We start from the raw sequence: 18,702 nt of genomic DNA on the forward strand, positions 1-18,702 counted from the left end.
GGCTCGATCCCAGAACGCCGGGATCACGCCCTGAGCCGAAGGCAGACGCTTAACCGCTGTGCCACCCAGGCACCCCTATTTTATCTTCTGAAGCAAATGAAAGGTAATGTGGTAGCAAAATATCTTTTAGTCTCCTTATGTCTCCATGGATGTCAAAATACCAATCATATAAGTTTTCTTATTTCTCTTCTTTAACCAATTCTTTTTTAAAAGCTTAATCTGTAATCCGCTTAGCAAGGTAATTGTATAAAAAATACTTACATTACCTTTACATGAACAAGTGGATAAGTTTTGGCAAATACATATACAAGCATAGTGTAAATTTCAACATTTTCTTAACGGACTATAAATTACTTCATCAGTACCCTTCTCCTTTTCCACATCCACTCAATTCATTGACATCTTAAAGGAGCAACAGCCAATAAACATATTAAAAAGATTCAGCCTGCTTAGTAATTTTTTAATGCAAATTAAAGCCTATTAATTTGGCAAAGTACATACAAAGAAATACCCAGTGCTGACAAGAATCCATGAGGTAATCATGCATAGCGTACTGATGAAAGTGTGAGTTGGAACACCGTTTCCGAAAAGCAATTTGACAATATATATTATTCTTGAATTATTCTTGAAAATGCCTAGAACTTTTGATGAGTGGTTATACTTCTAACATTCAAATGTACAAAATACTCAGAGATTACACAATATAAGTACAATATTTACCAAAGCCTTATTTATAATAGTGAAAACGTAGAAAGAACCTAAATTACCAACAACATGGGAATGTGGATAAAATGGGAATGTTAAAATAAATAATAGCACATCTATTTGACGAAGTATTGTATGGACACTAAAAATTATATTTTTGAGGAATATCTAGTGTCATAGGAAGATACTCCTGATAAAATATCAGGTTTTTTAAAAAGCAGACTATAAAACTTTATAAACATGGTATACAATTTTTGCAAAAATTATTGTACATGACTAAGTAGATATGCATATAGGTATAATAGAAAATATTTACACTGTCCGTCTTGAAGGGGAAGATAAAGGTAATTCGTATATTCTTCCTGATGCCCGTTAGCGTTTACTTTATTATACTATAGTTCTTTACTATGGTTTTGTTTCCCCCATTAAAACATAAGCTCTATGGGGTGCCTAGATGGCTCAGTCAGTTAAGCGAAGGACTCCTGGTTTCGGCTCAAGTCAGGATCTCAGGGTTGTGAGATTGAGCCCCATACCAGGCTCAGGCTCCCTGCTGAGCATGGAGCCTCCTTAAGATTCTCTCTCTCCCTCTTCCTCTGCTCCTCCCCCCACCGCTATGTCCCCGCTCAAGTGTGCGTGTGTGTGCTCTAAAAATGAATAAACAAAATATTTTTTAAAAAGCTCTACGATGACGAGAATTTGTTTCTTTTGCTCACTGCACCTAGGCAGTGCCTGACACATAGCAATCATTTTGATAAACACATAAGAAATTCTCTCTATACATAGTATGTATATCTATAAAAAGCATTTATGATAGGGGGCGCCTGGGTGGCTCAATTGTTAAGTGTCTGCCTTCAGCTCAGGGTGTGATCCCAGGGTCCTGGGATCGAGCCCCACATCAGGCTCCTCCACTGGGAGCCTGCTTCTTCCTCTCCCACTCCCCCTGCTTGTGTTCCCTTTCTCACTGGCTGTCTTTCTATCAAATAAATAAATAAAATCTTAAAAAAAAAAAAAGCATGTATGATATTAATACACACATAACTATAAAAAGCATTTATAATATTATTAATCAGAAAAAATAAAAATTATTTTGAAAGAAAGTACAAATTCCCTACTGTAGAATTACTAACCTAATTCTAACCTTCAGGAGTAGCAGTTCAGTTTAATCCCTCATCAATCATCCTCAACTTTGCGTGAAAATAGGTGAAGAGGTTGATAGTCATGTCCCTCAACTAGGAATTGGGTTGTTGTTGTTTTTTTAAGATTTTATTTATTTATTTGAGAGAGAGAGAGAGACAGTCAGTGAGAGAGGGAACACAAGCAGGGGGAGTGGGAGAGGAAGAAGCAGGCTCCCAGCGCTCCCAGCGGAGCAGGGAGCCTGATGCGGGGCTCAATCCCAGAATCCTGGGATCACGCCCTGAGCTGAAGGCAGACGCTTAACGACTGAGCCACCCAGGCACCCCCGGAAGTGGGGGTTTTGCCAAGGTTTCCAACTGAAAAGTCAATTAGTAATTACCTGAACATCGGTCACATGTGTATGCATCAGGGACAATGAATAATCCGAACTTTCTCTCCCAGCACCCACCAGATGGCCATAGGCATTTTTTCACCTATGTTGGCCCACCTAGATTAGAGCCATCACCTACTGGTGAATGAAGTTACTGCCTCTCCTTTGATCCCAGACATCAAATTAAGAATATTTATTATTCTTATTGTTCTGTTATTATGGTTAAGAATATTAAACAAATAAAATAAATTTCCAAAGAAAATAAAGACCTTTTGGTCTAACAAACATATGACAAGCTGGTAATCAATTGGCAACTTCATCTATCTAGAATTCAGATGGGAACTATTCACTCTGATGACTCAAAACAGATGTCAAAAAGATAAATACCTTTTCCATTGGAGTGCCCCCTGGTCTTAATCAGAACCTATTTATTCTTAGTTAACTTAAAATTTTAACAAGACTGATTATCCAAAGGAGAAATCTATCATCAAATATAAGTGCCAATTATCCTCCAGACAGTTTTTAGGTGCCAAAGATAAATAAGAAAGTTATATTCTGGTAGGGAATGCAGAATTAAATACGGAAACACAGAAATAATTAGGTAAATTCAGATACTGATAGGTACTCTGAAGATTACATTGTGTAATATGATAGCACTGTATATGTGGAAGGGGGTGGGCATCATCAGTGATTACTAAAATGTTCTGAGAATTTATAATCTGAATGATGAGGAGGCAGGAATATACAGATCTGGGAGAAGATCATACCAGGCAGAGGAAATATTAAACACAAAGGCTCTGAGGCTGGAAAGCATTTGATCTATTTTTAAGAGAACAAGGCCACGTAGCAGGAGCCTAGAAAGCAAGGGAAAGAGGGAAAGGAGCTGAGGTAGACAAGATTAGGTCCTGTAGAGTATTGTAGGCCATATTAAAGGGTTTGGATTTTATTCTGGGTGTGATAGGATTGCATGGGTGTAAGCAAGGAACTGTTATTATCTGATGATGAACAAATAACAAAGAATATTAAGAGACAGAAGAAAAAATATGAAAATCAGATACAATCTCAACAAATAATCTGAAGTAACTTAGGAAAAGGACCAACGTTCCTATGCCACAATCACAGGCTCCAAAGGTGTCTGTGCATTACATCCCAAATAACAGATGTTCATCATAACAAGCAGGATTTGCCAAGAAAACATAAAGTATAAGATATTACCATACATTTATAATAGCACTTTAAATATTTTATAAACTATAAAATAAGTATCATCCAAAAATATGCTTTTTAGAATGGCAGGGAGAGTATAATATTACACAGTATTATCTAAATAACTTTATGTTTCAAGAAATACAAAGTATTCAGGCGCCTTTAAAATAATAAACATGTAAAAGTCCACTTTCTCTTCCACACTATTTGCATTGCAACAAGAATCCAGATATAAAATTCATTCAAAAAATATGTTTTTAAATCCACACTCTACCAAACAGCCAGTTCTTTCGGTGTCATTAAATCTGTTTCCACCTGAGCTCCTGGGTGGCTCAGTCAGTTAAGTGTCTACCCTTGGCTCAGGTCATGAGCCCAGGGTCCCTGCACTGGGCTCCCTGCTCAGCCAGGAGCCTGCTTCTCCCTCTTCCTCTCCCCCTGCTTATGGTCTCTCTCTCTCCGAAATAAATAAATAAAATCTTTTAAATACATAAATGAATCAATCAATCTATCTATCTATCTGTTCCCATCTCCTCTCCACTACTTAGCCTGTAGTCTCAGTTTTCTATGCTCCCTCCCCAGCTCCTTACTCTTGGCCTCACTAGATTCAGAAAAGAAGCAGGCGTTGTAACAAAGGTATATTTCTCCACGTGTAATTGGAAATAACGTATAAAGTGAACCTTGGCATTACGTGAATAAAACAGATTTCTTTAAAATATACTTCTGGGCTTCATCCACAAAGGATTACTTTTTAATTGGAAATGTGAACGTCTCAGATTTTCTCACTCCATGATGCTAAGTGTGATCACCACCCTTCAAGGCGGTGACGACCAAATCTCCCCATCTTAAGTATATTTTTCCTTTTGTAACTAATAAGTAATCTATAAGACAATGTGAATATCCTGGGCTCCAAAAATCTTTCAGTGGTTTTTTACACTTAAAATAACTTGACCCTTGAATAACACATTTGAGCTGGATGGGTCCACTTATCTACAGATTTTTTTCAATATAGTTTAGTACTATAAATGTGTTTTCTTTGTGATGCTCTTAGTTTATTGTAAGAATACAGTATATAATACATATAATACACAAAATACATTAATTGACTGTTTGTTATTGGTAAGGTTTCCAGTCAACAGTAGGCTATTGGTAGTTAAGTTTTAGGGGAGCCAAAATTTATATGCTGATTTTTGATTGCTCAGGGGTCAGCAACCCTAACCCACTCATTGTTCAAGGGTTAAATGTATACTCTTTTAATTATAAAGTAATAGTGTGCTCATGAGGAAGCTTCAAATTTAGAGGACTATGAAAATTCCTTCCTCGCCCCATCCCAGATGCCGGGTCACATTTCCACAGAGGTAAGCTCTGTTAACTGATTCTTGTATATCCTTCTGGAAATTTCCAACATATACACAAACATTTACATATTTCTTTTTACCACAAATAGGATCATATTACATATGCTGTCTTGCAATGTCATTTTTATGCTTTATCCTGGACTTCTTTCCTATTACTACATTCTTTTTAATGGCTATAGAGAATTCTACTTACTGTTATTTATTTAACTAGTTTAACCAGTTTCCTAATTTTTTTTTTTTTTTTAAGAGAGGGAGAGAGAGACAGAAAGACAGAGATGGGGGAAGGGGTAAAGGCAGAGGGAGAGACAGAATCTCAAGCAAACTCCAGCAAGGAGTCCGATGCAGGACTTGATCTCACAACCCTGAGATCATGAACTGAGCTGAAATCAAGAGTCAGACGCTTAACTGACTGAGCCACCCAGGCACCCCTCCTAAATATAATTACAGTTTTCACTTACAGTTTTATATGATAGCAAACAATGCTCCAATAAATACTGTTGCATCCTTTACATGAATAGCATTTGGAAGAAAAATTGCCAGAAACATAACTGCTGAGTCCAAATATATTTAATTTCTTTTGCTAGATATTGCCAAATTTTCTTTCAAAATTACATCAGCAATGCTATTTCTTCATCCCTTCTTCCCCATCAACAATGGACATTAGCAGATTCTTTAATCTTCGCTAATACAAGAGGTGAAAGAAAAACAACAGCTCATTCATGTTTTAATTTTTATTTTTGTAAACGAGAAAGCAAAGCATCTTATCATGAATTTCTTAGACATTTGAAATCTTTCCTCTATGAGTTGCTGATATAAGATCTCTGCCCTTTAATATTTTAAACCACGTTTGAAGAAATGTTCAACAAGCTTCATTATAATATTGATAAAATATTATCTTAGTTCGTAATCTGCACCTAAGAACCTCCCCCTGCCCCCCAAAAAGCTGTAGTTACTGGAAGTATATATTTAATTTCACTATGTTTAATATACCTTTACCTACCTGACTTTTAGATCGAGAATACTTTTCTAAATGTGCTAGGGAATTTCCTGCATTGAAATCTCCTTAATTGCTTTTTAAAAATTCAAATTTCTATGTGCAACTACTAGGAAGCAATTAAATATTAAGAAATCAGCATATTGATCTTCAGATAACATTTTAGAACCACTAATTTCATCTACAGTGTTTTATTTCGTGCTAAACTAAAAAGGCATTTCCAAGAACAGGAAAACCAAAAATCTAAATTAAATCTGTCTAGAGAAAGCACAGTACATTATCTACTGCTATCACATGAGCTATCTCTTTCTACTTTAAAAATCAATTTTGCATAGACCTGGACTAAACAGTACTGTGTTGGAGTGTGATAAGAACTTGCCTGATCAACGTAAAAAGCTGTGCCTGCTCGGATCTCTCGACGTTGTTTGAGATCGGTTTCAGTGGTGTCCCTCGATAGGGCAATGTACTCAACTTCCCGCTTGGTCAGCTCCTGGAGTGCAGAGAATGAAATGGTTCCAAAATTAAATCAAATTCCCAACATACGTTTTGGAGCCAGTTATCCGACAATGTCACTGCCCTAGAGAAGAGCATTTTAAATGTAATTCTGAATTAAAATCTTCTGAGTGTTAGCTTTGAGAAAAATGCAAAACATTGAGCATTAATTAAAACATGCCTGTATCTCTCCTCAGAGCTCTACTTTTGCTGCATCCAATAGTTTATGACTTAATAATTATTTACTTCTTAAGCAACAGTCATACTCAGATCTTCTAAATCGTACTATCTTTTATAGAATTCTTTTCAAATATCATGAGTGATAACTTGCTGACTTAGTTTTTTCACAAATGATAGTCATTTCAGTAAGTAATGTTCACCTTTTTTTTAAAGGGCATCTAAATTAATTTAGTCCATTAGCCAGTGTTGACCAACTGTATGTGATATACTGGGTTCACACTTTACCCAGTGTGAAAATAAGGTAAATACCTATAAGAAGGTCAACAGAAGGGGGAAGGAAAACAAACACAGCTATTCAGGAAGGACAAGAAGGATGAAAGGAGGAAGGGAAGGAGGAGAGGGAAAAAAGAATTCTTTCACAGAAAACAAACACTTTTGGTTTGAAGGGGAAACCATCCAGAATTCATTTAATTTATCCATCCCTAACGTCATTTTGCCCTGCATGTGACAATTATATACAAAAAGTTTTTAACATTATCCTTGGTTTTACAACATTGAATTAAAAACACTGATGCTCTCCAGTTGAATAAGCATACAATATCTTGTTATTAAACAGGAAGAACAAATTAATTTACTGCCGTATAAAGAAGAAAATTGAATAAGCATGCCATTCATGGTAAAAGACACTATGTCCAGGGGGTGCCTGGGTGGTGCAGTCATTAAGCGTCTGCCTTTGGCTCAGGGCGTGATCCCAGCGTTCTGGGATCGAGCCCCACATCAGGCTCCTCCTCTGGGAGCCTGCTTTTTCCTCTCCCACTCCCCCTGCTGTGTTCCCTCTCTCGCTGGCTGTCTCTCTGTCAAATAAATAAAATCTTTAAAAAAAAAAAAAAAAAAAAAGAAGAAGATATGTCCATACAACAGGATTTTTTCCCTCTGCCTTATCTCCATGTGATGTTGATGAAAATATAGTATCGTTTTCATTTTGTTTTTATAATACATGCCTGTTCCCATACACCCGTAAATTTAAGTACGTATGGAAAGAAGAAAACATTTTAAATAGAGAAAACACACATATAGTGGTGAAGATGTGGTGATACCAAACAATATTTTTCTAAATCAGAATGAACTGCCTGTGAAAGTACACTTTTGGACTAAAGCAGCAACTTCTCTTGTTAGCAGATACCTCCTTCTTGCTTCTGGAACACATCGCAGGTACCATCATGTCTGTTTCACCGATTGGATGAATGGGATCAATGAAAAACCCTGTCGAAACTGGCTGACAAAGTCGTACATACCTCTTATTGTTAAACTGTACCAGAGTAACACTCTGAATTGCCACACCGAGAATATTATCCTCAGTCTTGATGGCTTCCTGGGATTCTTCCTCAGGCCAGACAAGCACTGAAATCTCCCCAGTTGCTGCTTCCCAGAGAGGGTGGCAGCAAGTTCACCAACAGCACCGGGAGCAGCAGAGGGAGGAGGCAGCGGGGGTCTGCTGAGTTTTTTTGGAGCTATCTATAAAACTCCTTCTATATCAATTAAATATAAAATAAACACAGCTATCAAATTATTTCTACTTCCTTTCTCATTGGTTCAGTAGGCTTGCCCCAAAACCTCTGCCTGTAAAGACTATGGATATTACTGAGCATAGCATCTTGTATCTAATGGCAACAGTACCGACATGCAGAGTTTGCAAGGAGGCTTAGACTAGTAAGTTTTCTTATGTGTATTTCCACATCCTAAAGCTGCCTCAGCTCTGTTGCATAATTTAAAGTTTGTGGGGTTTTAAGATACAGGTTTCACACTGACAGACTTAGATTGCATTTTTGAACCAACAGGACTCCTGTAATCTCCCAGCCTTTCTCATTCCACATTCCTAACAAGCTTCACAGTCTTGCCAGAAACGAAATCAAAGTGAGATAGTGTGGTCATTGAAATGAACCAGGTAGAGTGGATTCTCGGTAGCTGACTCGGCATTTCTAGACAAGCCACTTTTGCCTTGTTTATTTTTTGTTTTGTTTTGTTTTTTAAAGATTTTATTTATTTATTTGACAGAGAGAGAGACAGCCAGCGAGAGAGGGAACACAGGCAGAGGGAGTGGGAGAGAAAGAAGCAGGCTCCCAGTGGAGGAGCCTGATGGGGGCTCAATCCCAGAACGCCCGGATCACGCCCTGAGCCAAAGGCAGACACTTAAGGACTGAGCCACCCAGGTGCCCCTTGCCTTGTTTATTAATAAAATGAGGATAATACTACAATGACCCATTATACCTCACAAGCTGGTTCTAGGAACAAATAAAAGATATGAAAGGTATGGGTTCTAAGAGTTAAGTTCTGATTGGTCCATCGTATTTTTATCATCCTCACCCTACATGGTTTTAGAAGTACCGAAATAAATCTACCACTGAAATAAGAGTACACAAAGCATATTTCAATAGCACAGAAATCAATTCTTTAATATCAAGTAACACAAGGAAACTAAAAACAAAGTTCTTCTCTTCATCCTAAAAAATATCTTCAGACAGAACAACTTCATCTGATAGCATTCTTCTCCCCTCAATAGAACAATGCCAATTAATGCTGGCAAAGTAGGAAAAAAGTCCTGTACAATTTTTTTAATCTGTGTTGAGATTTTAATATTTCAATTCACTTCGCACTGTGCTCAGAGAACTACAAACATTTAAGAGGATAACAGGTCAGAGAGAGGATCTGAAGTCCAGCTCCATCATTTACTAGCTGGATAAAGCTTCAGTGAGCTATTTAATAAACTTGTTTTCTCAACTATTTAAAGGGAAAAAAGCGTGTAACACATAAGAGATAATTTACAAACTATGGGCTCCCTTTAAAGACCATATAACATCAAAAAGTCAAGAGAATTATTCAGCTTTTTAGAATGTGGATCTGAGATAAAAGAATATTCCCTGAATAATATAAAACTGAGTTTTGTTTTGTCATCTCAGAGTTTATGATCCTATCTGCCACTCATTGCCTGAATGTGCATTTCTTTTTTTTACCAGAAGTTGAGAACTTTCTGGTTGCAGCAAAAAATTTCCTAAAGCTATGAAAGATAAATGTACATTTGCTTCCCAAAATACTTATTCCAAACTCTTTATTAAACGGATCAACATGAAAATTTTTTCAAGTAATGAATACTCCTGATATTTTTGTAAATTCTTAATTTATTTTAGAGCATAACTAATCCAAGTTAAGATCCTTAGAAATCCATAAGAATTGATTGCTCACCAGGTACTGCATAGCAATAGAGCGTCGAAGAGGCCCAGGAGGTCCTATTAGAAAGACATCTTGTCCCAAAAGATCCTTCTGCATTATCCATCTTAGATGCTGAATTACAGACTGAGCCACAGAGTCTGAAACTTCAAGGGGAAAAAAAGATAAAACGAAATGCAAATCAGACTACTACTTATAATATAAATCTCCAAGCAATCAATGTATTTAGTATACTATATTTTAAAAAGCGTATCTATCTATGTGTATACACACACACATTCATTGATACATACACCTGGTGAATTCTCACCCTGCTTTACAATAAAACCATTGTTATCAATGTTAAAACATGATAAAGTTTAGGATCTCACAAGGAATCACACAGTCCCACATTTAAAAGCTTTTAAGAACACTTGAATGATCATCTGTGTCACTAAAGAAATAAAAGTGATTTTCAAGGGTGATTTAAGGCACTAGAATCATTACTTTATCACAATTTTATAGTCCAATGCTTTTGCTCTAAAAAGGGGACATGATCAAATCATCCCAGACAATTAATGATTATCACAGTCTTGAAAAATTGAAGGAAACTGTAACTTTAGTTGGCAATAGGTTGTGAGATCTCCCAAACTTCACAGTGAGAAGGTTAAATGACTTAACATTTTCAGAATTTAAGTTTATTCTTCTACACCAATCCTTGGGAATAAAAGACTACTTCATTCCAATGCCCTTCTAAGTCTACTATTAAATCACCCATTAATCTGCTCATCTTCTGCCTAAGGATTTTATAAATGTTTGAATTAATATAATTAATTTATTATTATATAAAGGATTTGTAAATCACCCAGTGACCTAGGAAGTGCATTCCTAGGTATCCAAGAAACACTCTTGCCCTTATACATCAGGAGACAGATGGAATACTCACAGAATGCTATTCAAAATAAAACTGAATATAGCAAAGAAAAAGAAAACTTACTCATTCTTAAAAAAATAAAAATACAACTGTAGACTGGAAATGGATAAAATGCACATAAAGGAAAACTACATAACAACAAAAACAGAACTGAACTAACACTACTTCCAATAATATGTTTAAAACTCTTAGAAGATAGAGTATTCCGTGAAAAAAATTAAGTCACAGAATAAATCTCATGATACTATTTTGATAATTCTCAATAAACTAGCAAATTGAATTCATGAGAAATCCATACATATGTAATCAAACAGTGCTTGAGAAGCAAAAAAGCAAGAGAATGATAAATTCAGGATAATGGATACTGGGGCAGGGCAATCAGAGAGATTCTCATGGAGAGTTTCAATGGTTTTTGATAATATTCTAGTTTCTAAATTTGATGTGGGTTAGTGTTTCCTTTATTATTGTGTTGCATTTTACACATAAACACATACATATCTCCTACGAGTCCTTTATATGTACTGAATATATTCCATATTTTTTACCCTTTATTTAACCACTCAGTGAGGTCATGAAAGAATGCAAAGATCAAACTAAGAACACTTGCCAAAGCTAAAGCTGTGCTTCCCCCACCAACCCCAACAGCACAACTTTACCAGTCTATCCTCACCCCACCCACAAAGCTAACACTTAACCATTGGAAAAAATAAAGATAAATTGCTGATTTCCTTTATCATGGTGACATGATCAAGAACAAGGTTTGGGGGGCAGCCTGGTTGGTTTGTCATGTCACTGGGATCACACTAAAGCAACTTCTAATTTCCCCAAACCAAGTGCCTTTGTGTCTGAAAATCAGAGACTCATCACCTAAGTGGAGGTGCCTGGCTTCTCTCCTGTCCTCTATGAGTCCTCTACAACATGCACAGGGAGCGTATCACCCCCAAGGGGGCAAAAACTGGTCCTTGGAAGAGGGGTTGAAAAAAATTCTTAGATATTACAATGGTCTGTTGTCCACTAAAGGGATACTGTACGTAAAAGACATATAGTATATCTGAGGTATATAACATTTCATGAGATTGGGGAAAGACAATGGGGGCTAAATGTCCTTAGATGAGCAATAATGGAAAACAGATTGAAACACATTGCTGTAATTTATATAGAATCTACCTTTGAGAATCTACCAAGGAGTTTCAGGATGTTATGGAAGCAATTCACCTGAGACTGGAGATTCAACTTCATTTGTAACTATCAAATGTCCACTTAAACTATTTTCTTTCCCACTTTAGGCCGTAAATCCATCTTTGTGATATATAGTTTACTCTTTCGTACTTCAAGATGAGTCAGTCTGCTTGCTGTGTAAGGATGACACAAGGTAAGAGTTAAGAAGCTCTAATTTCTCTATCATAAAATCAAACGATGTTCCCTATCCCACAGATCTGCTACCTCTTCTTACGCCAATATCAAATACATAATTAAAAACATAAACACTTTTGGGATTTCTTTTTCCTTATGTTTTCACAAATCTCAGCTTACTTTGGCCACAGGCCCTCTCTGCGCTGTTCTTACAGTTTGGTGTCACTCCTTTGTATTTAGCTTTGGCAATGTGCCTGACCTTCCATTACCCAGACTTGCCTATTTAAAATACGACATTTCCAAAGTTCTAGAAGGTATAGCCAAGTAGGTCTCTTCGGCTTCCTCCCACTGTTTATTATTTATAACTATTTGTAACTGTTCATAATTATAGTCTCCATTTAGTTCTGTATAGTTCCATTCCATTTTGAATGCCTTGACCTTGGAACTATATACATTTTCAAGACTTTTTTTAAAGTTAAAGGCAGCAGTTCCTAATCAAATGTGAGGGCTGCCCCTCACAACTTGTCAGTATCAATAAAGTGCTGAGGTTTAGGAATAATTTAATTTTTTTTTAGCAAACTCGTGAAGAATCAATTATATCTCTAATTACAGAGCAGTTTATATACCATGTACTTTCTTGAGTAGAAGAGAAAGAGTTATTTAAAGTGGGAACTGAGTATAATCCTGAGTATGCTCACAGGAGTGCCTTCCACTCAGCATGATCCTCATGTGTTGAGAACCACTGGCAGAAGGCACACCTGACAATTCTCAGCAATCCTTTCTTTACTCTTGCCACTCAACAGTGGTTCTCAAGTAGGGGCAATACTGCCACCACTCTATGCCGGCCAGAAGGCATCTGGAAACGTCTGGGGGTACTTTTAGTTGTTGCAAAGCTTTGGAGGATGAGGGATAATTTGGGACATTACTGACATTTAGTGATGCTAAATACAATGTCCAAGATAGTCCCATCTGCCCAATATGTCAGTGGCACCCTTGTTGAGAAATACTGTGTCTGGATTTTTTTCTTTTTTTTCCAGGTTTCTGTTGCTTGCATACCTCTAATGAATTATTTCTATCTAGTCACAATAAGCCCAGAGGAAGAGTTCCTCTTAGTTTCCCCTACCTTCTGAAAGATGAAACAGTTAGGGAGGCAAGTCAGTAGTCAAGAAGTTCTATATTTATTTATTTATTTATTTATTTATTTAAAGATTTTATTTATTTATTCGACAGAGATAGAGACAGCCAATGAGAGAGAGAACACAAGCAGGGGGAGTGGGAGAGGAAGAAGCAGGCTCATAGCGGAAGAGCCTGATGTGGGGCTCGATCCCATAACGCTGGGATCACGCCCTGAGCCGAAGGCAGACGCTTAACCGCTGTGCCACCCAGGCGCCCCAAGAAGTTTTATCTTTAGACTGATCTGCTAGATATCAGGATCTCTAAGGCTCTCATCACCACATTTCAATTCTACATAAGTTTCTTAATACATAGAAGCAGCTTCTGAATCCTGTAGCTGGCCTTGTTGTCTATGCTATACCTTCAATAAGACTTCTTCTTTTCCCTTATTTTTCCTTCTCCAATAAACAGTCATAATAATAGCAATAATTTATTGCATTCTTTTCATGTGCCAGGTAAAAATACAAATGACTTTTCATACAGGATCTCTTTGAGAACTCACAACAACCCTAGGAGGTAGCAGACTATACTGTGTCAGGACACAGAATGGGGCCAAGCTGTTCAAATCCCAATTCTGCTGTCTACTAGCTATGTAAACGTCATCAGTTATTCCAATTCTCTGTGCTTAGTTTTTCCATCTGTATAACAGATATAACAAATGTACTTATTTATAAGGTTATTATGAGGATGAAATTTGGCACTCAGAACAGTGTCTGGTAATGGTAAATACCATATAAGCATTCTTTAAATATTCATTACCTATGTTTCACGATAGAAAATTAAAGTTCTTGAGGGGCTAGCATTTGTCCACAGTTGCTATATGCATGAACCAGGGCTTAGACCTAAGCTTTTGAGTTCAATTGCACTCTAGCCAGTATGTCCTACTGCCCCTCCAAAATCTTTTTAACAGGCTCTATCTTCAGATCCAAGATTTTTCCTACAAGTGTGCACCTCATGGGGCTCCATCGAATTTAATGGACTTGCTTTTCTGGCCATTAATTCTATTTCTTGGTTTTTGAGGATGACAGTGATACCGTGTTTTACTCCTTTTATTGAAATTCAATTCATTTTGTTGTTTACACTATGACATGAGAGGACCTGTCTCTCTGGGAAAAAAAAAAAAAACCCTCCCATTTTTACTTATTCATATTATAGTTTAGTCTATTTTGTCAAAGAAAATATTTAATTTGTCAAAAAATTGTATTAAACTACTGAGAGAAAGCATCATGTACTGCTATGTGGCGTCTGTGGTGTATTTTACATTAATGCTTGAAACTAGCTGTATTTTTAGGATGGCCTCAAGAAAACATGAGTCATACTTAAAAGCATTCCAGAAATAGAAACAAGATGTAAGACTGTACATTACGAACATCTGCAAAACAAACTGCCAAGCTGCCATGCATAGCCTCATATAAACACAGCCCTGCGTGCACGAGAAAACCCTGACTTCAGTGTTTTCAAGCACAAGATGCTACCTTCCAGGAGTCCACATAATGATAAACTGATGTCAATAACACCAGAGAGCTTGATCCTATATTCTAACATTTCCTTCTCTATGTAAAAATAAAACATCTGGTTCATGTTGGGCTACATTCCTTATTCAATCCCTACCCAATACTTGTTTCAAAAAAAAAAAAAATGTGTACTATTTTTGCCCAGGCATATTCAAGGGCTTTAAAATAAGTCTATTAAAGGAATCCAAATTATAATTTTCTCCCTCCACAGACTTAAATTTGTCATACATGTAAAGATTAAAATTAAAATTTCAGAAAATTACACAGAGTTCTAATTTCATTATAGTAAGTCCTTTAAAACTACTGATGTTTTTGTAAGCATCCCAAGGGGCAACATAATATAATGGAGGGAAAAAAAAAGCCTTTGAAGCCAAACAGACCTAGCTGTGATTTCTCATCCTGTCCTTTATCAGTGTCCTTGGACAAGAATTCTGAATCTTCCGGGCTTAAGTTTTCTTATTTTCAAAAGAGCAGTAATAATACTTATCAAGTATGACTATTATGAGGATTACAGGTAAAGCATCGTGTCAAACCCCTCAGCCAGTGAGAACCACGAATGGAAGAATATTAAAGCCTTACCCTCACCTGCAAAATCCTTTACCTGGTGTGCGTCCTAGACACACAGGCTGCACAGTGTGGACTCAGTGATAACGAATGGGCTTCTGGGTTTATACTCAAATAAACTTCCGGACCTAGAGCCCACCCTGAAGAAATAAAGGAGAAAGGAACCCAACATTTACCACATCCCTGAGTGGCAGAGCTTATGTTAGGTACTTCCTCATGGCATTGCAGTGTACTCACCGTAGCCATCCTAGAAAATAGTTCAGAAAGAACCGGAACCCAAGCCTGCCACACTGCCCTGCAGTCACTCTTACCATATCACAATGAGAGATTTCAAAAGAATCACAACTCATCTCACTGCAAGTACATGTTCATCTACTAAAATGTCACTGATCACATATCATTCTGTACTTGAATATAATGGATGTCAGGGGAAAAAAACACAGTATGTTTAGAACTGAAGTCTACATCATTTACCACATGGGCTAACTGAACTAAGAAATCAAATCATTCACGCAGCTACATTTGTTAAGGAACTACTATATAGGCTTGGCGGCAAGAACACAAAAATGAATACAGTAAGGTCCTCTGAAGGTGTCAAAGGAAAACACTGCGTGTATACAAAGCCTCAGTTTATATAAAGCCGCTCATGTATAATGTAGACTGATGAGTCTGATTCAATACAGCTGAAATCAAAATTAAATGAGAAGTACAATATTGACCAGCACAGTACTCAGAATAGAGAAGCCATTCAATTTTTCTTAAAACTGGAAAAACCCATCAATATACATTAAATAAATGGAAGCATATCCATATACAATGATTAAGGGTCAAGCTGTTTATTTTTTCTGTAGAGATGTTAGAATAAGAGTATATATGTGCATGTTTTTCTTGTATTTGCACAGAGAAATACAGAAAAGATATCCCTGAAACTAATAACATGGCAATTAATGTAAACAGAAACAGGGGTGAAACTAAGACTTCTCAATGTGCACTTTTTTATATTGTTTTGGTTTCTGAACCATACAAATGTATTATTTCTACAAAAAAAATAACTAAGTTACTTTTTTAAGTCAAGTTTTAGAAAATCCTTGAGACAGAAAAATTTCTATAATATAATGCTTTGTGAAAATGGTCACGAAATAGTACATACAGAATATTTTCTTAAATGATGCATGTAAATACAGTCATTTTTTAAAAACACTGGGTACATTTATAAGATATGACTCACACAAAGCATATTCTCTGACCAAAATTAAATTAAACTGAAAATTAATAATAAAAAGATCTTTGGAAAATCTCCAAATATTTAGAAACCAAATGGCACCACATGGGTCAAAGAAGAAATCAAAAAGGAAATTGCCAAGCACACTGAACTAAATGTAAGTGAAAATACAATGTATCAAAACTTATGGCATGCCACTAAAGCAATACTGAGGGGAAATTTTATAGCACTAAATGTCTATATGGAGAAAAAGGAAGGATTTCAAATTAATGACCTCAGCTTCTGCCTTAAGATACTGGAAAAGGAAGAGCAAATGAAACGCAAAGAAATGAAATTTATACTGAGCAGAGCTTAAATCAATGAAAGGGCAAACACAATAATTTTTAAAAATTAATGAAACCAAAAGCTCATTCTTTGGGAAAATCAATACAGTTGACAAATCAGGAAAGACTGATGAGGAAAGAGAGAAGACACAAATTACCAAAGTCAGGAATACGAGACAGGGGTTGACATGAAGTACAGATACTTCAGGTATTAAAAGGAGAATTAGCGAATATTGTGAAAATTTTTATGCCAATACATTCCATAACTTGGACAAAATAGACAAATTCCTTGAGAGACAAATTCCTTTAAAAAGTCAGCTGTTCTTGGGGCACCTGGTGGCTCAATTGGTTAAGCGTCCAACTCCTGGTTTCAACTCAGGTCATGATCTTGCAGTCATAGGATCCAGCCCCACTTCAACCTCCACACTGAGTGTGGAGCCTGCTTGAGATTCTCTCTCTCCCCTCCACCCACCCACCTACATTCCCTTTCTCTCTCTCTCTCTCAAAGGTCAGCTGTTCCTTAGCTAATACAAGAAAAGGGAACATTAATAACTATATCTAACAAAGAAACTGAATTAATTAAAAACCTTCCCATGAAGAGAAGAAAACTCCAGGCCAAGATAGCTTCAAGGTGAAGTCTACCAAACATTTAAGGAAAAATGCCAATTTTATACAAATTCATTCAGAAAACTGGAAAGTGGGAAATACTTCCCAATTCATTCTATGAGACCAGCACTGCCTGAATACTAAAGCCTTGACAAAGACATCAAAAGGAAAGTGCTATGGACTGAATGCATTCCTCTAAAATTCACATGTTGAAATCCTAACTCCCAATTATGATAGTATTAGGAGGTGGGGCCTTTGGAAGGTGATTAGGAGCCCTCATGAATGGGATTAGAACCCTTACAAGAAAAGACACAGGTGCTTGCTCTGTCTCTCCACTCTTTTTGCCACGTGTGGATACAAGAAGTCAGTGGTTCACAGTCCAGGAGAGAGGGCCTTGCCAGAACCCAACCATAACCCGATCATAATGACGCCCTTATCCCAGACTTCCAGCCCCTAGAACTGTGAGAAATATATTTCAGGTTTTTTATAAGTCACCCAAATGATGATGCTCTGTTATAGCACCTGGACCTAGGACCAAAAGAAAGCTGAACATCAATATTCTTCATAAATATAGACGCAAAAATTCCAAACAGAATTCTCTCAAACTGAAGCCAGTTATATGTTAACAAGCTAAAAAAAGAAAAACCACATTATCATGTCAAAGAACACAGAAAAAACACTTGAAAAAAATAAAATCCTGCTTCCTGATTAAAATCTCTAAGCAATCCACAAAGGGGAGAAAACTTCCTCAACTTGATAACGTATATGAAAAACCTATACCTACCATACTTCAGGGTAAAAGGCAGAATGCTTTCCCCCAAGATCAGGAATAAAACAATATTCTCTCCTCTCACCACTTCTACTCAACATTTACTGGAGGTACTAGCAAAAACAGTGAGGCCAAAAACAAACAAAAAGCACTACCCCATTAAAAAGCAGCAGCATTACCTTTATTTATATATAACATGATTGTTTATACAGAAACTGTGATGAAATCCACAAAAGAAGCTCTCGGATTAATAAGTGAGTTTAGCAAGGTGCCAAGATACAAGATCAATATACAAAAATCAGTTGTACTTCTTTGTTGAAATTAAAAAATACCATTTATAATAACATCAGAAAATATGAAATACTTGAATGATGACTGACAAAATGAATGCAAGACCTGTACACTGAAAACAACAGAAGGGGAGCCTGGGTGGCTCAGTTGTTTAAGCACCCAACTCTTGATTTTGGCTCAGGTCATGATCTCAGGGTCCAGGATGGAGCCCTGAGTCTGGCACTGTGCTGTGCGTGGAGCCTGCTTAGGATTCTCTCTTTCCCTCTTCTTCTGCCTCTCCCCCTACCCTGCCCCTCTTTCTCAAAGAGAAAAA

At 36.8% G+C, this 18,702-nt stretch overlaps 1 protein-coding gene across 1 annotated transcript in view; it reads right to left on the reverse strand.

Moving 5' to 3' along the window:
• VWA8 (von Willebrand factor A domain containing 8) overlaps positions 1-18,702 on the reverse strand; it is a 342,760-nt gene that overhangs the window by 294,424 nt on the left and 29,634 nt on the right. Inside the window, exons 3-4 of the mRNA XM_045810950.2 lie at positions 9,677-9,807; positions 6,144-6,254 (exon numbers count right to left, since the gene is read on the reverse strand). Coding sequence (XP_045666906.2) covers positions 6,144-6,254; positions 9,677-9,807 — 242 coding nt within the window. The remainder of the gene's footprint in view (positions 1-6,143; positions 6,255-9,676; positions 9,808-18,702) is intronic.

This window comes from Ursus americanus, chromosome 10, assembly GCF_024610735.1.
Source record: "Ursus americanus isolate L20-20 chromosome 10, mUrsAme1.1.p, whole genome shotgun sequence".
NCBI lineage: Eukaryota > Metazoa > Chordata > Mammalia > Carnivora > Ursidae > Ursus > Ursus americanus.